The sequence below is a fragment of the Crocodylus porosus genome, unplaced genomic scaffold (genome assembly GCF_001723895.1).
Source record: "Crocodylus porosus isolate Cpor-Errol unplaced genomic scaffold, CroPor_comp1, whole genome shotgun sequence".
Classification (NCBI taxonomy): Eukaryota; Metazoa; Chordata; order Crocodylia; family Crocodylidae; genus Crocodylus; species Crocodylus porosus.
Genome location: NW_017728910.1, coordinates 4,829,634 through 4,854,877, shown reverse-complemented (window position 1 = coordinate 4,854,877; position 25,244 = coordinate 4,829,634). Strand labels below are relative to the sequence as shown.

At 42.1% G+C, this 25,244-nt stretch overlaps 1 protein-coding gene across 1 annotated transcript in view; it reads right to left on the bottom strand.

The window, feature by feature from the left end:
- KCNAB1 (potassium voltage-gated channel subfamily A member regulatory beta subunit 1) overlaps positions 1-25,244 on the bottom strand; it is a 225,230-nt gene that overhangs the window by 62,294 nt on the left and 137,692 nt on the right. Inside the window, exons 2-3 of the mRNA XM_019532631.1 lie at positions 24,313-24,356; positions 3,773-3,810 (exon numbers count right to left, since the gene is read on the bottom strand). Of these exons, the coding sequence (XP_019388176.1) occupies positions 3,773-3,810; positions 24,313-24,356 (82 nt within the window). The remainder of the gene's footprint in view (positions 1-3,772; positions 3,811-24,312; positions 24,357-25,244) is intronic.

Below are 25,244 nucleotides of genomic sequence, written 5' to 3'. Positions count from 1 at the left end.
GAACAGTCTGAGATCCCTTAGTCTTTCCTCATAACGTTCGCTCTCCAGGCCCTTAATCATTCTTGTGGTTCTTCTCTGGACCCTTTCAAGATGCTCTACATCTTTTTTGAAGTGCAGTGCCCCGAATTAGACAGTACTCCAACTGGGGCCTCACCAATGCCAAGTAGATAGGAAGTATCACTTCCTTAGCCCTCGACGCATCGGCTAATGCATCCCGGTATGCTATTAGCTCTGTTGACTACAGCATCCCACTGGCAGCTCATGTTCATCCTGGGATCAACCATAACCTGAGGTCCCTTTCAGCCATTGTGCTGAAAGTCAGCTCACCACAGAGTCCAAATGTCTGGAATCAAATGTCTCTAGCCCAGAAACCTCACACCTTCTCCTAGAAACTTAGTTTAGTTTCATTGGAAGGGTATATTTCCCCAGAACTCAGTGTAGTTAGGAAAGGTTTCCTTAGGAACACATGGGCAAGATTTTAAAAAGGATTTTGAATGCCTAACTAATGATTCCTTAAAGAAGTCTAATTTTTCAATAGGGCTGAGCAACGGTCATCCTGTACGGGGTCTTAAGCTAAGCTCTTAAAAATCACCAGTGGAAATCATAGCTATATATCTCTGTCTACCCCTGCATCAGAACAGAAGAGGAGAGGAGTGCACACAATTTCAGTCTGTCTTGAACTAACATACAACAAAATTAAGTATATAAACTTGGTTTACTTCACTGGAAGATGCACAAAATATTCTCCAAAAATAAGACGCTTTAGGGACTCAGAATAGATTTCAAAGTCTTCCAAAAGCAGCAGAAGACACAGAAGGAAATGTGGACTGAAGAGCTCTCCTGTACTAAGACAAGGTATTTTTTCCTAATTTACTCAAAGCAAACCTGTCAAAACTCTTCCAATCTGACACTGAACACGGCACAAAAAAACACAAATAAGGAAATATGGGTGAAAATGTGATGGGCAACAAGTACCGAACAGAGGCCCAAACCTGCACATATACAACAGCAACTTTACACTCCTGAAAAGTCCCCTTAAAATCAATAGCTCTTGTGTATAAAGACAAGTAAGTATGAAAGTCAGCCCCCTGGAGTCCAGTGCAGGTGTCCTCTTTGGACCCTGCTCCCAGGAATGATGGAAATAAGAAACTGGACACTTCGCAGCGATGAAATACATTGGTTCTCTCAAGGCTGTTTTTCTTGCTCTGTAGAAAGTGCAGTGGAAGCTGGATGCAGCAAAGCTCTACATTCCACCACAAACAAAAGACAGGGGCAAATTCTGATTTGGGTCACACATAGTTGCCTGCCCTAAATCTCTGGGAGAACATTTTGCTCCCTTAGGGGCCCTCTAGATGTTCAGGTAAAGGCCACATGCACATGGCAGGAGTCATGATAGTGGGATCTAGCATCAGATGCAATTATGCCTCATTGCTGGTGTAGGGAGAGCCTGGGATTGCCATCCTGGGCTCCCCCTGCACAGGCAAGTAGCAAGTTCCTGCAGCTGTGAGTCCAGCAGCTAAGGAGACTCTCAGCCACAGCAGCCCCCCACTGCTGAGAATCCTACTGCTGATGTGGGTTGCCCTGTCCAGCTGAGGGAGCTCTATGCTGCGGGGGCATAGCTACCCTGCTACATGTGCAAATCAAAATTGGAGAGAAACCAGCTATAAAATGACTACACATTTTCTAGCTCTGACTTAATAGCTGAATGAACCATTTTATGGCATGATAGTTATTTTGCATGTGTAGCCAAACAAAATTAATTCTGCAAATAACCAACTAATTATGTAATACATGTAACGTGTAGAAACACTTTTAAATGCTGCTTATAAAAAGTAGCATTACAGGGAACTCCTTAGGTAGGAGTATGGTCCAAATGTGTTAATACCTGTACCTCCTGACCTGACCTTATCCCATGCAGCTGCTAAAGCAGACAAAAAGATCCAGAATATGAACTGATACCAACCAGTGCCTTCAACCATGTTAAGGACTCTTTTCTTATTGAAAAGTTCCATGCCTATTAATAGGAAAGAAACCACCAAATATCAGGTATTATTCTATAGAATTTAATATAGAGAAAATATAATTATTCTAAAGCAGAGGTGGGCAATTATTTGGGCCCAAGGGCCACTTAGGGAGCTTTGGTCAGCTGTCATGGACCAGTGCACCAAAACTCCCAAAGTGGCTCTGCTCTGGGCTCGGATGGTTGGCTAGGATGAGGCTGTGGAATGGCAGGGAGCAGCATCCAGGGAGACTGCCTGGGACCTGCACAGGCAGGGTGAGCAGCCAGGCAGATGGGCTGGGGCTGTGGGCATGCAGGGAGCTGCATCTGGGAGCCGGATGGGCAGGTGGAGCTGGAGCTAGGATCTTGGGGCTGGACAGCATGGGGTTCTTTAGCAGGCGTTATAGGATATTTAAACAACAGAAGATTATTTTTCATTAAAATCTATCAAAGTCCTAACATTTACTGCAGCAAGGCTTTTTATTTGTGTTGACTTAAGTGATTTATCACTTATGATAACTGGGGATGACTGATGTGGAGACTTGTCCTCTAGAAAATTATTTAAGTCCCATTCAGTTCACACTAGCCCTGGAAAAGCCATTAGATAATAACTTTGGATTGGTACCAAACTTTAGACAGAGCTGAATCACACATCTTAACAGTTAGAAACATTTCATTTTTTTGTATTGAAATGTTTTTAAATTACTAATTTTAGATAAGGGAGAATACAAGATGAACTAAGGCCGTCCGTGGAATAAGCTACTGAAGTCAGTGTATTCAAAACACAAAATATGTTTAGCTGATTGTCCAATGGTCAGCATAACATTTATTGTCAAAGACTGATGGACTTTTAAAAATTATTTATATTTTAAATCACAATATCTCTTTCTTTCATATTCTCTATCACAGTGCTTTAAGTGAAGCGGCTGTAAGCTTTTATTATGATGACTAATGTCCATAAGTAGCCAAAGCGTAACAAAATACACGAGTTATCCAGCACCTTCAGAAAGTTATTTGCAGAGATTAAGAGCTCTCAGGTATGAGCAAGATTCAGCGTTGGCAGTACAAAGCCTAAGAATATTTTCATTTGTTTCTTCTTTACTTTCTATGTCAAAAATAAAAAGATTCATCATAAAATGACACCATGCCTGTATCTGTGACTACTGAATTACAGATATTACGCAAAAAAATAAAATGTTTCATCATTACACTTCAGGAGCAATCACATTCCCAGTTCAGCTATCAGTAGTAAAAGCTGATCCTTTTTTCATGGAAGTTCGGAACTTCATTTTATTGGAAAGGTAAGGTTTTTGTTTGTTTGTTTTTATTAAATTCACTCCATGGAAAGGTCACCATCCCCAAGCCTTTGTGAAATGCAGCAGAAATGTAAACTTTATGGGTGTCTATACATATGGTCCAGGGGGGAGAGGGCAGCAGGAGGTGGGTGTTTTAATTAGAGCAGTTCCTGGACAGCTGCTCTAAATAAAATGCTGCAGTATCATGTGTATTAAGCAGCTTGCATTTCAAAATGGCCATGGGGAGGTGCTTTAACAATGTGTGACAATGTGAAATTTTGCAATAATTTTTTGCAATGTGAAATTAATTGAGTCTGCTTTGGCACGTTCCAATTAGAACAACAAGCATGTGTATAGGCACCCGATGTTTGATTTAATGTAACAGAAAGAGACTTTGCTCACTCTGGTATCTATGTATTGATGTTTACAATATATTTATTTTACATTATGAATTTTACTTAAACCAAACATTACTTACCTCATCTGAAATTTGACCTCCAAATGTGACCCATGTCCCTGGAAAGAATAAAATATCTTGTTACTAATAATGTTTTGTTTTTAAATAAAAGATCACAATATAACTGTGATACTATTCCTCCAGTAACCTGTTGCGGATGATTTCCTTAATGATCAGTTACTAATAACAATTTGCTGTACTGAAACGAAGGCTTGTTTAAATGTAACTGGCCAACAAGTCAGAGAGTCTGTGCTGTCATTTCTTATGAAGGTACATTATAAAAAGATAGGATATTCTTCCTTTTGATTTAAATGGAAGGCCTAAATGAAAAAAAGTGCATTGCCTGTGTTGCTCTTGAAATTAGGTATAGCTAAATCAGCTTGAAAATGACCTTAAACTAAGACAATGTGATGCTGAGCTCAACTGAAGGTGTTTCTTGAGGATAATAGGTTTGTTTCCCTGATTCCCAACATGGCCAGAGGTTCACTTCCCATCCTTCAATGGGATTCCTCTCATGCCACCTCTCTAGGGATCCGCCAAGTTCCATTTGCCGAGCCTCGTCACAAGGCTACGCAGAACTTTGTTTTCACTTCCATCGTAACCCTGGTTTCCTCCTGCTCCTTTATTCACTGGAGCACATCCACCACTCCAGTAAAGTTATGGAGCTCCGCTAGAGCTCTGACAGTTTACACCAGCTGAAGACTTAGCGTGTTTACTCTTTCTAAGTTTCCTGCCTAGCATCCATTCTCCAGGCACATTTTTGTGCTTTCGACAGCTCCACCACTCCTGTTCGGAATAATCTTCAAGCAGGGTTGCTTCCTGCTATTGTGGAACAGCTCAGGAAGCTTATGTGATTACTAGACGCAGTTTTGATCCTCTGATTAAAAACTCCAGCCCTGCATGCCTCTCTCTGTAGTGCTTTTGGTTACTTCCTATCTTTCTTTGTCAAGTGTTTCTTTGATATAAATTACCCTATGATAGAGGACACAAATATCACAGGGGTGAAAAAGCAAACTGCAGAATGAACTGGTGACTGCAGAGTAATAAGGACCAAAATCAATGAGAGGAAATTAAATACTAATTCCAAGGGCTGTTCAGAGCCATTGGTTTGGACCCATAGTCTGTCAGAGCACACCATTCCACTGAAATCAAAACCTATTTTACCAGAACCTAATTTTGGAAGAAAACTGTGGGGGGAGTTCTTGACATTTCAACCATCCCAAGTTGACATTTTGGGAACAAAAAGCCATAAGAAGTCTTTTAGTAACATTTTAATATTTTACATTATATAATAAAAGGAAATTAACTCAACATCGAAACAAGAGCATATTGCTTTTGTTGGAAATTAAAAATTTTAATTACTCTGGGATTTTCTTTTATGGAAAATTTTGAAGTCTGATTTTCATCATGATTCAGAAAGAAGTTATATTTCACAATCGTCTCAAAATGCAATTTCCTCACCTATCCCTTGCCCAGTAATGCTTTCACACACAGCTTTTTATCTGAGAGGACAAAAAAAGGAGATACAAGGGCAGAACCAGGCATAATGGGGAAGGCGGAGAGTTGCACAGTACTACTGTAAGCAGGGGTGGGCTATTGTGGCTTTGGATTTAGAAAGCATGCCAGAATGGTGGTCTCTTGGGAACCTGCGATAATGCAGTACCAGCTCACGGAGAGGGAGGTAAGACTCTCTGGTACTTGTCACTTTCTCACACATCTCGCCCACGGGGCCAAAATTCCTAACTATGCCTCTGCTGAGCAGAACAAATGTTTTGCTCCTTGCTAACTGAAAAATTGGAAAGGGTCCATGTACACTACCACAACAAGTCCAAAATCAATTATTTAGTTGTGTCTGCATAGCATTAATGATTTATAATCCTTTACCAAGGAAGAGTCAAAAGTACACAGTCAACTGAAGAGCCTATACTATATTCACTGGATTTGGTCAGTCCAGTGAGACAGTTTTAACTTAGCTTGGATAGTAGTAACAATCTCAGTTATCTCTACAGTATATTTTTCCTACTGCAAGGTAGACATAGCTTGAAAAGCAGCTGCAATGATAGCCTATTGGGATTAGATATTTACCAGGAAAAAAAACTTTGTTTCTTGGCAATCACTGTCTTTACTGTCCTGTGAGAATGTGCTGCAGTTGCAAATGTGAGCATTGAGATTTAACTGTTTATTGAGCCACAAAATTTATGGTACCATCACTTAAAAGGTTGTTTCATGGAGGCAAGACATTTTGTTTTCTAATTTAGAGAATGCAAGTAAAAAAAAAAAAAAGGTAGGCTACATAGGAAGAATACAAGTCCCACACGCTATATTTTAATTAACTAAGTACATACTTTGACAGTCTTTTCTTTTGTCTTATATGTCAAAACCAACAAAACACTCAATAAAAAGAACCCATATAAATGTATCTTTTGCTCCTTATTGCTTACTTGCCATATTACCTTGATTTACAACAGTTACTTTGAAGACATTTGAGAAATATATTTTTGCCATTTGCAAAATTATTTGCTGCCATACAGAGACCATACAGCTATAATCTTTTACAATGCACTTCCTGGCTAAATTGTGCCAGCCCACATTGCCTCCATGACAAGAAAAAATACTTAGGGCTAGTATCTATAAGATCCCCAAGGAACATGCCATAGCTAGAATGAATTACACTGCAGCTGGAAGTCAACAGTGTGAAAAGAACCCGTTTATACATAACACAGCATGTTCTGCATGCAACTACATAGAGTGGGACCTTGCAAACCCAAATAAAATGCATTGGGAGCAATACGTTTACTGACATGGGTAAACGCATTACAGAAATGGTTGTAAAGCTTGAAAATTGTGTTGGCCTCATTAAAAGATACAGAATGGGAAGATGATGTAAATGTCAGAGGTCAGGGGAAATGCTGATACTTCTGAGGGGTTTGTTTGGTATTTGCCTGCCTGCCTTCTGTTTTACCCAGTGGAGAATGTGGGTTAGGTACAAAAACCCAACACACACAAAAATGCTTATGTAAGTGCATATCTGCTAGTCAATTTATGGCTATTAAATGTCTCTATGGTAGAAACTCTTTTGGCATTAATTTTTGACTGGTTAGTTGAATACTACCACCATCAAAATACATCTATGTAACATTAATGCATTGCTTGGGAAAGTCTTGATTCGCTTAATGAAGAAGCAGAAAAAGAAAGGGTAGTAACTACTAACATCTCAAACCTCTGAACTGCTTCAAGCAGCTGCTGTTCAGAAAATCAGTCAGCTGAAGAAACTTTGACAAGAAAAATAGTTTGAATCTCTGTACATTGTTATCTTATTTTTAAATAGGAGTCCTGCTACTTTCAGAGACTTCCTTGTGTGCTTACAGCATATTTAAGCAGGAGAACCATGTGTGCTGGCATGGGGCCAGCTTGTTGTTAGTCTGTAGGATGTCAATACTTATAAAGTAATAATTCTGAAAGAGCTCTGTCACTTTGAAGAACCTGGAGACTTTCCATTCCTCAAAAAGCAGGCTGTTTCCTGGGAGAGTTTAGAGTGCATTATTAGGGATCAAAAAGCAGGGAGACAAAATGATCTATGCCTCAGTCCCAGAGGGGGGTATGTGTGGGGTAACCAGTAAAAAGACCTAGATTTCCCTTCATTAGTGGCTATAGTAGCAGTGGGATCCTTTCACTTTTGCTCTGTTATTAAGAAAGGCTAAACAGCTGTGATTGATGGTTGTTTGGTAAAAGGAGAACGGTCCCTAGTGCATATGCTCTTGTACTGTTGCATGGCTAGTGCTGATAAGGAGCCAAATCAGTCTGGTAATATTTACCCGATTTGGTGCTACCACCCCACTTTGCCAGTTGTTATTCCATCTGCTAGAAACAATAGTGTATGGGTTTATCTTCAGCTAGCTCCATCTCCACCCCAGGATTAATTCTAGTAATGAGCTCAGTTCTTCCAATACAAACCCAGAACACAACTATGGCCTCTAATGGAGTTTCCTGTGAGATTTACACTTGGGCAGCTGAAATTAGAATGCACCCAGCATACTTCTCTGCTGCTTTGTCAGAAAACAATTTATTACTTCTGGTAATAGATTGGTAATAGATAAGCTTACTTTTGGGAATAGATTCCTCAGTCAGGTCTGTTATCCCTGTCCTTCAGCCCTCAGCTCTGCTACCTCTTCCCCTCCTTTTTCTTCCTGCTGTCTCCCTTTCCCATCCTGTCTTCCCTCTTGCCCTTTTTCTCTAGTTATTCTATTGCATTGCCTGAACCTGCCTGAAGCTGTATGATCAATGGACTTCTAAGGAACACTCAAGTCTTTAGTAAATTCTGCTTTGCAGGAGGTTGTGAACGCAAGGCAGATAGGGACTGAGTGCAGCAGAACTTCTTAGGATGCCTGCCTAGTCATTGCTCCCTCTGTTTCTATGTGTTCTGCTTGTACTACAGGCTGCAAATCTCTGAAGGCACTGCAGTTTACCAGAGATACTGGTGAGTTATGCCTTGAAGACCACTGCTCCAATGGCAGAGCAAAATGGAAATGTGTGCTGGATCAAATGTAGCGGGGACTGGATTTTCAAGTTTATTTTCCGTACTTTCCAATTTGCATAGTTCTTTTGCAAGTTAGTTTTAAACATCCCCAAAAATCTCATGCCTAGTACAGACTTGCATCGCAAAATGAAGGCGTGATGGGCTCAAAACTGTCGGCATTCCTAAGGCAATGATCTCGTCTGGTTATGTAGTCAGAGACTGTGGATGGTTGACACAGCATGTGGCTGGAATGAGAAACAATGCTTGGTTGCTGGAACAGGAATTCAAAGGGATGTTTCTACCCTAGAATTTCCTAGTGCTGTTACCATAAAAATTCCCACTCCTGCTACCAGCATGAGTACTTGCTTAGACTGTAAATTCTTCAGATCCGGGAGATCTTTATTATCTGCTTGTACTCCAAGCACTGTAAAGTACCTATCATCATGGTACCATATTAAAAATGATATGAGTGCAGACCAGGTGTCAGTAGCCACTGTATTTTAACTGTCTGGCTGTTTAAATTTTCTCTGAAGAGGTTTAGGCAATATGATAACTAAAATGTCAGCAACTGCCAAGAGACTTGGCTACATTTATGTAGACTATTATTACCAATGCTAAAAACGCAATGGTACAATCTTTTACCAAACAAAATTCAGTATGGAGAGTAAAGGAAAATTGTTTAACTTCTGTTCCAACCAGAAGATTTTTAATATGGTTTGAAGTGAACCAAGGACTGCTAAGAAAGGATGGGAACTAGAGCATGGTGTTAAAAGTGATTTAACACTATCTGGTTGTATCCAGATACAGCACAGAAGCCTGGGTCCAATCCTACCAGAACTAGGAGACAGGATATACTTAATTGACTTTGCCCATGCCACTCTTGCTAGTAAATATGTTTTAGAATAAGCCTCAAATAGGTTGGGTTGGCTGGCATAGTATATAACTAATATTGTATTTGAACTCTTTTAAACCCTTCACTTCTTTACATGATAGCTGTGCTTGTGCATCTACCATTAGTGTATAGCATAGCATAACACACATGTACACAATTCTTCTCTGCAGTATGCTAGATGTTAGTCTGCAAAAAGGAAAATAAATAGCATTATACTATATCAGTGATTAAAATGAAATTCCACATTACGGAAATCTGTCATTGAGTTTATGTCACAAGTGCCTGATTCCTGCCTGCTTCCAAGAAGTTCATTTGGGTTAGGGACAGCCATTCAAAAAGCTGGAGTCTGAACTGATTCAATCTTTGCAGGTTACTCTAACCTGCCTAGATTGAACCAATTAGCTAGTGAATAAACAGTCATGAAATGAAGGCAGAGGCCTGAAGTAGCTCAGGACAGGACAGGACAGAGCCCACCCCTGGCTGCAGGGAAGCTGTGCTGAGGGGCCGTGGCCAGCCCCAGCAGCAGCTTGGTGTGAACTGGCCAGAAAGGGGTTTAATTTGCCCCTCCCTGTCCCAACAGTTCAGACCAGAGCCAGGGTCCACCAGGCACTCCCCCCTCGCTGCTGCAGCAGTGTGGCCAGGGCATTGCCCCCTGAGGTGGGGGGGCAGGAAGGGGCTTATTCCCCCCTCTACCCTCATTGCCCCTGGGGGACTGCAGCAGGGTCAGCTAGCTCCAACTGCCACCGCTGCAGCCTACATGGGGCTAAGTGGCAAGATAAGCTTTCTCCTGCCCCCTCCGCCAGTTGCCAGAGGGAGAAGGTAACCCCTTCTCCCTGCCCCATGTCTAAGGGACCCTGTTGGCCAGGCTCTGGTTGGGCCCCTGCCCTGCTGCTGGAGCAGTTAGGTGGGAGTGACCCTCATGGGGGCTGCAGCCCCTGTCATGGTGTCCCAGAGTGTGAGCCTCTTCTTGGCAGGGGGGCATGCTTCTGGTGGGGAAAGCTGCCAGAGACTGCATAAGGCAAGCAGCAGCAACAATGGTGCTGGGGGGGAGAGGGGCTGAGGAGCGATTAACCCCTCCAAGTCCCTGTGCCACCATCTACCACAGTCCATGGCAGCTTTGACCCCCTGCACGCAGCTCCCCACCAGGAAGAGGCTCGTGCTTCTCGGACACATGGCAGGGGCTACTGGCCCATCAGGGCCCTGCCCCTTTGCCACTCCAGCGGCAGGGTGGGGCCTGACCAAAGGCTGGTCAACAGGGCACCTTAGGTGGGGGGTTATTCCCCCCTCCTTCCAGCGTCTGGCAGAGGATGCAGGAGGGGGCTTATCTTGCCTCTGGGCCCCAGACAGGGAGTGAGTGGCTGTGGTGGCGGTGGTCAGGGCTGGCAGATACTGCTGCAGTCCCTGGAGGGCAGTGGGGGTGGAAGGGAGAATAACCCCCCCTCTTCCTTCCCCCCACCTAAGGGACCATGCCAGCTCCCACCTAAGAGGGCCATGCCAGCTGGCATTGCAGCAGCAAGGGGGGAGCACCCACCAGACCCCAGCTTGGTTCTGTGGGACAGGGACGGGGGAATTCAACCCCCTTTCTGTCCAGATCATTCCAGGCCTTCTCCTGGGGCTGGCCCTGCTCCCGATGCTGGAGCAGCCAGTGGAGAAATGTACATTGTGCCAGTGGGAATAGGGGAGGGATGGGGGGAATGAGACTCTTCCCTGCTCCCCTGTGGGACAAGCATCTGGCCAGTCCCCCATCCCTGCCTGTTTGCCTGTCCCTGCTCAGTCTAGGGTGCAGAGGGGCGAAGCCAGACCTGCTGCGCTGGAGCAGAAAACCCAGCCCAGAAAGCATGCCAGGATGCTGGGGGACTCTGGTTTAACTTAGACCAGGAAGGGGTCTGGGACTGAAGTTGCATAAACTGGTATGAGCTCAGTCAGTTCCTTCTGATACTACATTCAACCAAGTTTATCTCAAACCAGTTTTGGCCATTTTGAAACTGGTTATGTGCACTGAACTTATGTTCTGTTATGGGTTTAAACCAGTTTCTGTTCACTTAAACTGGTTTGTGTGTAATGTTTGTCCCTAGCCTTGGAGTTACAATTTAAATATCGAAAGGAGACTACAAGGCTGAGACCAAACCTGCCAATAATGCATGATAAAACAGCAGAGTCTAATTTGCATAAACAGAGGATAAATGAACTGGAAGGTGGGGCAACTGGAAACAAGACCTACATTTCCTCTCAGTGGCCATTGTGGCCCATAGGAGTGGGATCCTTTCTAGGGCTGTGTGAAGCTTCGGGTGCTGATTCAATTTGGAGGAGATTTGGCCCAATTCAGTGGCCAAATCTCCAAATATGAATCAAATCAGGAGACCATTTAAAAGGTATGAATCAATTCAAAGCTCTCCAAATTGAATCAGAAAAGATTTGGAGAGCTTCAGCGACACGGGCAGTTCCTGCTTGCTGCAGCAGGGAGCTGGAGCCAGACTCCACGCTGGTAAGTAGAGGGTGGGGGGGGTTGGAGGGGAACATGGGGGGACCCCTGCCAGGCTCCATCCCCTGTCTTCTCCCCTGAGCATCCCTGACCCCTGTCCTCTCTCCCATGGTTGCCCCAGCTCCTAGCTCTTTAAAAAAGGCCCCTACTCACTGGCTGCTGCGAGGCAGGGAAGTGATCCCTGCTGCCCCATGCCACATGGGGGGCTCTGCCTTGAGCCCCCTGCCCACTGTATGAGCCCCCCCGCATGGCTGCCCTGCCTGCCCCAGCTCTCAGCCCTTTTTTTTTTTTTTAAAGTCCCCACACACCAGCTGCTGAAGCAGCTTCGGGGCTTCTGGGGGCTCATAGCAGAGCCCCCCATGCAGTGCGGGGCAGTAGGGGGCAGTGGGGATAGCCCCCCCAGCAGAATCCAGTGAGTTGGGGCTTTTTTTTTTTTTTAAAGGGCTGGGGGCTGGGACAGCAGGTGAGGGCCAGGTTGCTCATGGCAGAGCCCCCCACATGGCATGGGGCAGAGAGGATTGCCCCACCACTACCTGGCAACAGCTGGTGAGTGCAGGTTTTTGGTTTTTTTAAAGAGCCAGGAGCTGGGAGAGCGGGTGGGGGATGGGGCCGATTTTGAGATTTGGCTGATTTGGTAGAAGCCGAATCTCTGAATCAGATTTAGCCGAATCGATTCAGGACAGCAATTTGAATCACTGTCCCCCGAATCGGCCGACTCTGAATCCAAAGCGAATAGTAGCTGCTTCACACAGGCCTACTCCTTTCATCTTTCCTCCTGCTCCTCTCCTGTTGCATGCAGGAGAGGACCTGGTACTTCTACTCCACAGCTGGTTCCTAGTCCTGCCCCTGCCTGGGGAAGGAGGGCTCTTGTGAGGAGCGCTCCTTTTCTTTCACTACATGCAGCAGTTCCTTTTGCCTGGCTCTTGGGATTTTCCTACAGACTACACTTGTAGAAGGATCTGAAAAAATGTATTCTTAGTTGGTCCATGAAACTAAAGCAGGACTCAGTATGCTTTTTCCTGTGTATCTTTAGAAAAATACTTTAAATTAAGTTTAAGGTGCACTCTTATTCCCTAGAACAAATAACTTTAAGTCTCTCATGGTTAGATAATGACAGAGGAAGGAAGGTACTAAGGAAAGAAGATTGATAGCTGCTGATAGAAATTGACCTTTTTCTGCAATATTTTCTTTATATAAAAATATTTTTGTGACATTTTCTAGTTAGGTATGAAAATGTCCCCCTCTCCCTTCAACATAAGATTTTTTGCTGATTTTAAATCCTTTCGTTGGACCCTGGGATATAGGATAATAGGAAAGTAGGGCTGGTAGGGACCTCACAAGGTCATCTAGTCCAGACCTCTGCTAAAGACAGGATCATCCCTGACTGAAGCATCCCAGGCAAGTGACCATCTAACCCAGGGGTGGGCAAAATGCAGCCCGTGGGCCAGATACAGCCCACCAGGCCATTCTACCTGGCCCACAGGGCCCCTAAAAAATTTACAAAATTAATATTTATCTGCCCCAGCTGCCTGTCATGCAGCCCTCAATGGTTTGCCAAAACTCAGTGAGCAGCCCTCCACCTGAAATACTTGCCCACCCCGATTTAACTTGTTCTTGTATAACCAAGGATGGAGAATCCAAAACTTCTCTAGGTAGCCTTTTCCAATACTTGACTGTCCTCATAGTCAAAACATTCTTCCTAATCTCCAACCTAAATTTCCACTGTTGCAGCTTGAGTCCATTGCTCATAGTCCTACCCACCATGGCCACAGAGAAAAGCCCATATCCATTCTCTTTATAATTGTCCTTCCGGTATTTGAAGACTGCTATCAAATCCCTTTCAGTCTTCTTTTCTCCAGACTTAATAACACTTGTTCTTTCAGCCTTTCCTTACAAGTCATGCTTTCCAAGCCTCAAATCAAACGTGGATTCAACTCCTAGTTCTGCCTCAGTCCTCCAGGGTGACGCTGTACATGTCACTTATTTCTCCGTGCCTCAGTTCTCCATTCAGAAAATGGGGAAATAAGACTCTTGCTGGCACTCTTTGATGGTCTTGTTTATTTATATTCTAAACTCTTCAGGAGATGGACTCTCTCTTCCTCTTTCTTTGTACAGTGCTGAGCCAGTGGGGCCCTAATATCAAACAATAAAAGCTAGAGGAGAAAATCAGCTTTATTAAATTACGAAATCCCCTGCATCTCTTTATAAAGAGGAAAATTCAGAATGGGAGAAGATTTCACTGTCAATGCTGCACATGGAAAATCATTATAAAAAGGGCAGTGAGTTAAGAATGCTTTTCTAATAAAAAAATACCCACAGGCATCCTTGCAAATAACCTTCATAGTCTCAGTATGATTTACAGTATAGATATGCATGTAGGTCTCAACTACAGGTAAGATGAAAGGAGGTATTTATATACTTCATGAAGTACAGATCTTCCTCTGAATTTAGATAACCATGAATCTGTAATACAGAACATGCTCCACTGAGGAAAGGAGGAAATACTACAGAAGCAAAATTCTCAAATGTTTAGACATATGGAGATTAGCATGAATGTTGGAAATGTTTCATCTGCATAACCCTGTTGGGCACAGTCTCTCTCTGAACGATGTCTGCTGTTTACTCTGGAAATGGCCAATTGCTTTAGGGTAAATTCACAGAAGTACAGTAGAAATATGATAATTTGTGGTAGTTCTAGCACTCCGGTTATATAGCTTCACAATAATCAGAAACAATAAGTTAGTTAAGCGGTCTTAAATGAGTCCTTGATAAATGAGGGTGCAAAAAGGTCACTCAGGACCTTCTTGGAGGAGCACCAGCCTTACCGATAGCATCAGTGTCGACCACTGGGGGGGGGCACTGGCCCCGTCAGGTTGGAAAATGCACCCCCTACCAGTTACCTATGATGTACCATACAGTCTTACATACTCATGAATCCCAGAGCAATGAAAACAAATACTAAAAGTAAATGATTCCCCCTCTGAGAAGTATGCCTGAGAAAAAAGGCACCCTGGATGATTCATCAGAAAAGTAGAGGCTATTGCACAGTGTACTTATGAGAGAGGTTTCATAATGTGGCGCACACAAAATGGTTTGGGTCCAGTGCAGGGTCAGGAGGTGATTGGGAAAACTAGAGATGGAAAAGTGGCATATGGGAGTTCATTTCAATGAAAAAGAGGGAAAACTTAAAGAATCCATAAGCTGAGCTAACAGTCATCAAGAATAAAAAGCAAAGGCAGAAATATGCGTCTGCTGTGCTCTTTTTTAAGACTATAGCCAATCATCCTTCCAAGCCTAGCTAACTAGAGACAGGCACTCAACTTGGTGCTGAGGCATTTGTTTATATGTCTTGACTAGATCTGCTGAAGCTTCAGCTGGCTTCAAAAGTTTAATGGTATCTAGATTTAAGCATAGCTCTGGCATCCAGGTTTGAAAACTAGCTCAAGACCAGCTGTATCCTATTTGCAGCTGGAGAAATTTTCAAGGGCATAAAGAGTATAAGTGGCTAACTGCTGCTTGTGCTTTCAAAAGGGCTTCTCAGCATCTTTAATGCTAAATTAAATCAGTGTTTGCACAAAGCCAGGCACAGAGAAAACTTGACAGATTTAGAGGGGGAAATGGGAGTTATGAAATGTAACTAACAGAACACAGCTTTTTGTTAAGAGAGAACTTTCCAAATATTAGATATAATAGAAAAATTCTGCAGTCCCTAAAAATGGTGAAAATCCATTGAGGTTAAATGAAGAACACATTTGTCCCAACATACATAAGCATAAGCATTGGTTGAACTTTTTAAAATGTAAGAGCTGAAAGTTACATGCCAAAATCTATGTTTGGGTACCTAAATATAACTTTATTTTCAAAAGTGCTCTCACTGAAGTCAAAGGGAGCAACTTGTGCTCAGCACTTTTGAGGTCACGCATCTCAGATCCTAAGTGTAAGTACCTTTTTCTGAAATTTTGGGGAAAAGGGTATTCTGTGTATGTGCATACAACATTTGTGAGATCATCCCTGTCTATGGGAAGCACGTAGTTACCTACAAGCCGAATACCTCCCTAATCAAGTCCTCCTGGCCATCTGGACCATAAAACTTTCAGTAGTCTTAATAAGGTGCTGCTACCCCAGTTTCTATTATAGGGTCTAGTGTTCCTTTCAAAGCATCACCACAAAACTTTCATTTAGCTCAAAGGAATACTTACTCCACTCCACACACCAGAACCTGGGCAATTACCTTCACAGTGGCTAGTCTCAGAGCAACAAGGACCTTTTAGACTCTTGTGGCAACAAGTGCAACAGCATCATGTGAAATGGACTTGGACAATTTGTTCCTTTCTTGAGTGGCATAGAAAACAATTTTGCAAATAGTTATACCTAGTGGGGTGAGGAAGGGAAGGCAGGAAGATATTAATTATTTCTGGAATCCTGGAGCATTAACTCCCATTTGGACATCATTGGTATGCCTGGTGTTTCACTTCTCTGTAGTCGCACAAAAAACTTACGTCCAACTTTGGACTCCAAGAAGAAACTATCTGCTGTGGAACACAAAATAAGAAAACTAGTTGGAGAAATTACAAACACAGCAGCATAGCAATATATGTTATGTTGCTATAAATGAATTGCTCCCTACAGAAATGAAAGCCTCATTTGGGTGTTTCAAACCAATGGCTGTCAGATTAAGGATGACTCACAATCTCAGCGAGCAGCTGTATTTCAAAAGAAATAAAATACAATGAAAAGATTTTTAAAAAATTATATTTTTCCTACAGCTTTTCCCTTACCAATTAGCCACTGTTGATTGTCTTCCTCTTAGCTGTACATCTTTATGATGTAGTAAAAAAAAAATCTTAATGTGAGCACCAATGTTTGAAAATTTCCCTAATCGTCATTTTGAAATAGGTGATGCATCAATGCAGCACTTTCAAATAAGACTATGGACAGGCATTCAGCTGCAGTGCTAAGAATTTCCAGAAAATATGTAACGCTGGAAAAATCTCTCAAGAAGGGGGTGGTGTACAGGTATTTCAGATCCCTACTTGGAGATGCCTTGGAGGCGAGCTCTCCAGCCAGGGGTCTATAAGAAGGCTGCTCCTGGGGTGCCTCCACTTCTAAGGGAGCCAGATCATTGAAAGCCTGTCCACCCCCCCAACTTGGAGAGGGGCAGGCTGTCAATGAATAGCTAAGGAGCAGTTACTAAGGACAGCACCTTGCCTTGCAGTAGTGCAAGGGGGAAGGAGAACTGCTCTCCTCTTCCCTACCACTCCCTTGGGAATCTTGGGACTGTTAAAGGGGCAGCAGGAATCGATTCTCACAGGGCTCCCTGACAGCTTGCCACCGGTAGGCTATCTGGGAGCCAGCCACTGCCCTTCCCTCCCTCCTAGGGACTCCCGGTGTGCCATGTAGAACCGAACAGGTGCAACTCACACTAAAAAACGATGAAGTTGTTATTTGAAGAGCTAACAGTTTGTGGCAGAATTAATCTGCTTTTTTTCTATGACCAACAGCTCGAATGGCTGTGCACGCACTGTTTGTGCCGAGAAGGCAATTTTCCCAACACAAATGTAGCACCAGTCCATTCCCATAAGGTTCAGTCCTTCCCCTTGTTTGCCTGAATAACACTGTCATACAAATGCCACCACTACCTCATGCAGGCAGGTCTGGTGTAAATCAGAGTGCAAAGTCAGTGGCATTACTCCATCTTTGCACTGGAGTATGGCAACTAAGAAACTGGCAATAAAAACCAAGGTGGGGTGGATAGCAATTTTAAGACTAAAGAAAAGCACATAATCTTAAAAATTAATACTACTGGTTCAAGCACAGGATTTTTCTTTGGGCCATGGGAAAAGAAATTGAATATGGTCATTTCAACTGATCATTGAACCATAGATTCATCATAATCATAATCCTGTTCATCCTACCTCCTCAGCCCAGAGACAATCCTGTGACAAGATGTAATGTCACCTCTCATCTTGTCTCCAGACCCCATCACGGAATCAAAAGTAAAATCTATTCTATGTCCACACGGTATCTGAGCGTGAGGAAGCCTTGCCCCTACTTTGAAAACATAAAAAAAAAATAAGGCTGAGTGCTGACCCTTTGGTTGCTTCGTTACATCTGGGCCATTTGCTGCATATTTTCATCAACTAAAGTCTCAAAATAGCTTCTTCTTCTTTTAACGTCCTAATGATCACTTTGCTTGCTGAAGAATTTTAAACTGAAGGATGGGAGAAAAAAAAAAAAAATCAGGAGGAGGAAAATGCATGCTACTAGAAGGAGCTTTCACCTCCAGAGCTAGTGAAAGCAGAATCCAGCTTTGACTTTTGTACTGAAGATGCAGAAGACAAGCAACTAAAAACATCTTTTTAACATTTTTAAAAGAGGGTCTGCTTCCCCTCTGGGACACCCCTTCAAATTTCTGCCTTGTTCTACGAACCAGAAATGCTATGGATTTCACTCGTGTAGATATACCAGTAGAATCCAGTGAGTGCATTTTTTTATATTAAATGTTATTTCTGTGCTGGATTCCTCCAACATCAGTCTAGTCATGTGGATCATTCAACATTAACACTAATCTTGATTCTGTTCCCATCTTTTTAGATGCAGTAGATCTATTTTGTGGCCAAACTGTGAACAGCTCTCCTTTGAGAAGCTGTTGAGTAGAGAATACGCAGGCACCATTCACTGTGTCAGCACCTGCATATGTCCCATCTCTCTCAACAATGGCTACTAAATACCCCAATTTGGTCTTCTGTGAAGGAGGCAAATAGGATTTGTCTAGGATTTCATAGCTTCTCAAGTCACTCATATTAAAGGAAATGACACTGGAGGATTTTGCAGATGGATTGGTTCCAGCATTTGAATGGTACACATGAAAATGGAAAGATAAGCATAAGGGCTTATTTGTATTTATATACATAATATATGCATATATTTTCACTATAAATTTGAGCCCACACACAAATTTTGTAATATTACCTCATAGCAAAAATCACAGAAGTGACCTTAAGAAGAAACTGATTTGTGTACAGATTTTTGTGACAATTTCTCTGTGGAAACTGCCTGTTGTTGAAGCGCAGTTGTTTTGGTCCTTGCTGTGAGTTGGACTGATTTATGTTTTCAAAATGATTGGTTTCATTTCATTATTTATTTCCTCAGATGTTGAACTAATCATCTTTGTGGGGTTTCCTCAAAAATTCTTAAAAACAAGACAGTTTCTAGAGTAAGAGAAATTTGGCTTTGACTGTCCGTTGAGAAAGAAAGCGTGGCCTTTTTCTCTTGAATAGCATTTCAGCAAGAATGATGACCTCTGAGCAAGTGCTACTGAAAGGAGCTTTGAGTGGTTCTTTTACCTGCTTTAGATCAGATTTTGAAGTATCCTCAATCATCATACCATTTTGGAGCTTTCAACAAGGTCTTCTGTTCATTTTTTTTAAAAAACCCAAACTGAGGCAAAAGCCAAAACCAACACAGAACAGGTCCTATGACTCTCCTTACTCCTATATGAGCTCCTAAACCTCTAAGTGGTATAGGTAAGGAGTGTGCTGTAGGAGTAATGGGTTATGCACTACCTGTTCCTACTTAATTCCAGCCAAATACATGAAAAGTGACTCAGGGTGTGGAGGTGGAGGGAAGGGGAAGCATAGTGCATCTATGGGATGATTAATGAATTAACTGTCTCTCTTCAAGCATCATCTGTAGTAATTCTTTCCAAATATAAGGCTGGTTCAGGTTAGCTGTTACAAATGTTCTCAAATGCCTCTGGTCCCAGATATTCACTATATATATTTGACATTACTGACTAATTACCAGCATGTGATACATGGTGACAGAGATAATTAGAGCACAAAGGAGGGAAGGCAGGCCATAACTTAGGAATGTATATTTCCATTATTACTTCCCTCCTTTTGTTTCTCTTCAGCTTTGTGTTTTTCTGTGTTTTTTTAATTTTTTCACACTATGTAATGAAGCATACTTTCACCCTGGTGAGATTTTAGAAATTGTTAGAGATGACTGGGTCTTTGGGAACTTTTTTATTTTAATACTGCAGCAGTGATAAGCAAAAAAAATTCTCTCTTAGGGAACTGCAAAACAGATTGCTTAAAATAAGTCATTGAAGCTGATGCTGTTGAAATGGCAAAAGATATCTGATACATCTATTATAGAAGTTGAAAATTTGCTACAGTTCAGGAAAAGTCTGCAAACTCAAGAAAAAAACAATTGCTCAGTCAGTTTCAATCTTTCGGATCCTCTCCACTGCCTAATTATGGAAAACATATCAGGAGTTATATGGTTCACCACTTACTAAATTGTTTTTGCCCAGCTTGACAGGTCCATGCCTGGTAGATCCCTTCACCATTTATTTTTGTAAACAGCAGAAGAACAGCCACTCTGTTCATTTTTAAAACCCAAACTATTTGAAACAGACCACTTGTCCCATGCTGCTATACTCATAGAAGAACAAATATTTAATGTCTCTATAGTTCTGGATGCTTTAAATCAGGAGTGCTTTACTTCTGGCCCATGGGCCAGATCCTGCCCACAGCACTATATCATCCAGCTAGTGGGGCTTCCACCACTCCCCTACTGCCAAATCTCCTGACCCATAGAGAGCCCCAGGCCATGTACACTGGATCTGGCACCTGATCCTGGTGTGTAGGGGTGGGTGGGCACAGAACCAGGCTCTAGGCCCTGCCCCCACGGAGAGGGAAGTGCCAGGTTCCCAGATCCTAAGCCTGGTGTACAGGGAGAGGGATGGGGTCGTGCTCGGTTGTTGGTGCCCAATCTCAGCATCGGGGGTGGGGGGAAGGGGAAGGAAGAAGGGTGAAGGGGGGTGTCACAGTACCCAATCCTGGCACTCAAGGCAGGGAGAAGGTGGTGCCAGGCCCCAGGGCTTGATCTGGCCTACAGACGACCACACATCACTCAGCTGGCTCACATGGCTAGAAAAGGTTGAGCACCACTGCTTAAGTCCAAGTCTCTAGAAGCAAGCTTTCCCATGCTTTTTATTGTTTCCCTTTTCCCACCAGTTTCTTCTTACCATGACAACATTTGCTCATGGCACAATTGTCTGAAGGACAGGAAACATATCTGCACTGGGTAATTAAACACTGGGTAATCCTTTAAGCTGTCTAGGATTGATTTCAATAAGAGGAAGTCTTTATGTTTAACTGGATCTCATTCTTAATTCAACACTGTACAAGGGATTTTAGCACTTTATAAATATGGGCTAATCATTACAGCACCTCCTATTTTGGAGAGGGATACATTGAGCTGGCATGTGATGACTAATGGGTGCTCTACTTGCTTTTAATGAGGGAGGAAGAAATCAAAAGCCTACCTTCCAGTCCAGTCCATGTAACTACCTGATGTATGTACTTCCCTGATGAATTAGCTCTAAAGGGATCGCTACAGATGCCCTACCAAATCTCTTCAGCCATGCTGGCTAGTCATTTTCAAAGACAATTCATTTGATGCCACCACATTCTTCTTAATGCCTGTGTTTTAATAGTAGACCAGGGTTCATAATTTGTTGTATGTATAAAGTGTATATTGATCAACTGGAGATGCTCAGAAGTTTTCCAATGGAATGCTTTTCCATTAGAAAGTGCTAATGCATCAAATGTGAATCAACAATCAAGAAGTCAAGGAGATGTATTAATTTTGACAAAATTTGTTTTAAAGAAATACCAGGGCTGCAGTACTAGCTAGAGTAATTCTGGTTGGAAGCTGGGCGGGGCTAGAGCCTAAGCCATCCAGGGTTGGGACACAAGAGTTGTTGAGGGGAGACCTTATAGCAGCCTATAAATTTATCAAGGGAGGACAACAGGACATTGGAGATGTGCTACTTACCAGGGCACCCCTATGAGTAACTAGGAATAAAGGGTACATACTAGCGGAGAGTAGAATCAGGTTAGACATTAGGAAGAAATTTTTCACAGTAAGGGTGGTCAGAATCTGGAGCAGGCTGCTGAGAAAGGTGATGCCATCACCTAACTTGGAGGTCTTCAAGAGGTGGCTTGATAGTCACCTGGCTGGGGTCTTTTGACCTTGGTCCTTTTCCTGCCTGGGCAGGGGGTTGGACATGATGATCCTTCAGGGTCCCTTCCAAATCTACAATCTATGAATCTATAGTTTATAGCTATACAGCACTGAAGCTTTGTAAATAGTTACATACAAAAACATTACATAAAGAGCAGTGCTCAACTCAGCTAAGGTTGCAAAATCAAATCCTCACACTAAGGAAATACCTAATTTAGGGCTAAAATAAACACAGACATATAAGATCTTATTCATATGCTCCATCACTTCAGGAATTCAGTGTAAAATGCAAGAGTATGTCTTTATATGCTGGGAAGGGAAAGGATGTAATGAGTAGTAATTAGCATCCAGAAATGTACACCGTTCAGAATTGTCTCATATATGTGCACATTCACTTCCTCAAAATATGTGCTTGAAATACCATATTTTCCTTCACATGACACACATTTCTGCCAAAAAACAGTTGCTGGAAATTGAAGTGCACACTATATGCAAAATATACAGTAAGAGCAAGTTCTGCTGCTTAGTGGTAAAACTGAAAGTAAAATCTACAGCAATCCACAAGGAGTAGAACAATGAGCAGGCTCTACTCCCTAGCCATTGCTACTGAGCTACCACAAGGAAAGACCTTTCTCTTTAAGTTCTGCCCTTCTAAAACAAAGTGCATATTATATTCTGGGGCATATTGTATGCAAGAAAATATGGTATCGACTGTAAATCGTTCCTCCATTTGTTACTGCCTTTATAACAGTTATCATCACCAGGGTTTTTTTCACCTTTGACTGGCATAGGATTTTTAGAGAACTGCATTTAATGCTACATTTGACATACTTCTAGCAGAAACTAAACACATGCCCAAGTGCTTTCTTTGCAGTAATCCTTTCTTAGGTGACTAGTTCTTCAGCTTCTCACCATAAACCTGTGCATGCAGCTAGAAAAAAAAGAGTAGGAGCTTCTTTAACTAACCTAGATTCCTTCATTCCCCCCCTACAGAATACTAAACCGATTCTGTTGTTATTCTGGCACAGGAATTAAAGAAATCACTTGCCTGAGTAAAGACATTAAAGTCTGTCTTATCCTTTGTATGTGTTCTTAATCAAGAGTTTTAGACTAAGGGATATATACTCAGTGGACTGGATAAGCAATTAACCTTTTTCATTACAGTACCTCCAGGACCCAAATGTGAGTAGCTAGAGATATACTTTTTGATAAACTAGTAAGGTTGGTTTTTTTCAGTTCTAAATCTGATATAATATTAATGTCATCCAAGTTATATATTGATACATTAAATAAAGGTTCAACCTCATTATGGATAGATTAGATATGATGATATTTTACATTTTTGTAAGCATTTGAGATATCAGATTTGGTCTTTACAGATGACCTGTGGGGGTGGGGATGATTACAAGCATGGTTCAGCTCTACTTCGATATCTGAGAGTGAGAAACACCATATAAGATGTAGTATATTTACGTTCATGGTACACATGCCCTTTTGACATAAATTAGCCTTCCAATATTGGGTTGCATCTCTTAAACAGCAAAGTTGATTTTCTGCCCAGAATAAAGGCATGGAGATGCTGTAACATGACTGCTGCTTCTTTTTATTCTCTTCCCTCCAGAAGCTGCATAGAGGGAGGGGTAAAGTCCAGCAGGGACAGGTCACCGGGACTGAAGTGATATGGTTGCACCCACCACCCAAAGTTTAAACCTAACTGCCTGATAGCTGTAGTGGCATTTCTATTCAGGTATCACTGAAGTCAATTGACTTCATAGTTCATTATAATCTACCCAGTTCCTGCTAATTATTCTTCACTCCACAGGTGTTAACAATCCTCTCCCCTTCTCAATGGTCTGATCCAAATATGCTACTGTATTTTAGTGATTCCTGGTCTCTCTCCTCTGATTTCATAGCCCTGCAGACTGTTTTTAGCTTTAAAAAAAATCCTAGGTCCACCATGGAATCTATAGTCTTCAGCTACAGTAACACTTGGTTGTCTGAAAAACCGGTTGTTGGCAATTCAGTTGTGATAGGGTCAAAACTGTAACTTTTCCCTGAGTAGGAAAGGGAGGGTGAGTGATCTGAAGATTAGGCCCTGTCCCTGCTCTATGTGGCCATAACTATGGAATAAGTTTTTTTCTCTCTTTCTTCTGCCTTCCTAGAATAAAGTGCATGTTTTAAGGGGGGAGGGAAAAGGAAGGATACGATACCTGAAAAAAATACAGTACTACATAAGAGCTGCTTATTATAATTTGTGGGCCAGATAATAGTTTGGTATTGAAGCCAGTGGATATGCTGTTACTATTATATGTAACACTCCACTGCAGGTCTACAGGAACTGAACCTGGAATCCCTCCATCAAAGGATTTCTAGCACTTCAGCTAAAGGAATAATTCCATTAACTGCAATGTGTTAAACTTGTGTCTTTGCTGTGGACCAGCCAACATATGTCACACTTAGCCACTTCCACTATCAGAGAAGCTTGTCCCAACTATTTAATATTTGCCAGAATTCATATTCCCAAGAAAGAATCCACTCAAACACTTAGAAATTTAGGTCTAGATTTAACACAATTCCAACTAAAGTGAGAAGTGAATTTGGTCAGCATATATTTGTAATTATTTAAGCACACTTACCAAGGCCCAAGCATGAAACTCTCAATCCAGATTTCCCAAGATTTCTAGAATAAAAGGAAAATAATAGGATCAAAGTAGTATCAAATCTGCCCCCAAAAATACTTTTTTTCAACAGAAAAACATGAGATTGAGAATAAATGCATTCCAGCAGTTTAAGAAATTATTATTATTTTTTTTACCAGAAAGAAGACATTCTAATCCCCAGCATCTCTATATGCTCCCACAGAAGTAAATGCTTGGCTATGATAATAGTAGAAATGGTGAGCACTCTATAGTAGGCGGTATTTTACCTTCATGGATTTTAACTTGTTATTTATCTTAAAATTGAACAAAGCCTATTGAGATTAAATATATGAGACACAACTGTTTTAATTTCAAATATATATTTTCTATTTTGTTCATGTTATTTTTGTTGAAATGGCACAATATGATCCATGAAGCCCTCCAAGGAAATCTTTCAATTTAAAGATGAAGCAAAGTCATAATTTCAAGCAGGTTTTAGTTAGCAACAATGTTAGTTAGTTAGTTTAGTTAGTTAGCAATAATACTTTTCTTCCTGAAATGCCACAAATATCCTTTGCCAGTGCTATGACATAGTGGGCACGTCCAGACGAGCACACACATGCCTCTTGCTCCATCTCAAGCCCCTTTGAGATTGTGCAACAGGCACGTGCGGGGACGAAAAAGTGTGCCCCATTTCAAGCGCAGCGAGAAAATTAGACCCCTGGATATCCGGGGGTCTAAAAAACCTGATGTTTAAAAAAGTAGAGAAGGGCTCCCCTGAGGCAACCGGAGGCTGGGTCCTCCATGAGAGATGCTCTTGCTGCCAGAGCATCCCTGTGGTTGGCCCCTCACCCCGGTAGTGAAACACATGGCCAGCCAGGCTGCATGTTCAGTACCAGGGCTCCAGTGCCAGTGAGTAAGAGGTTGGG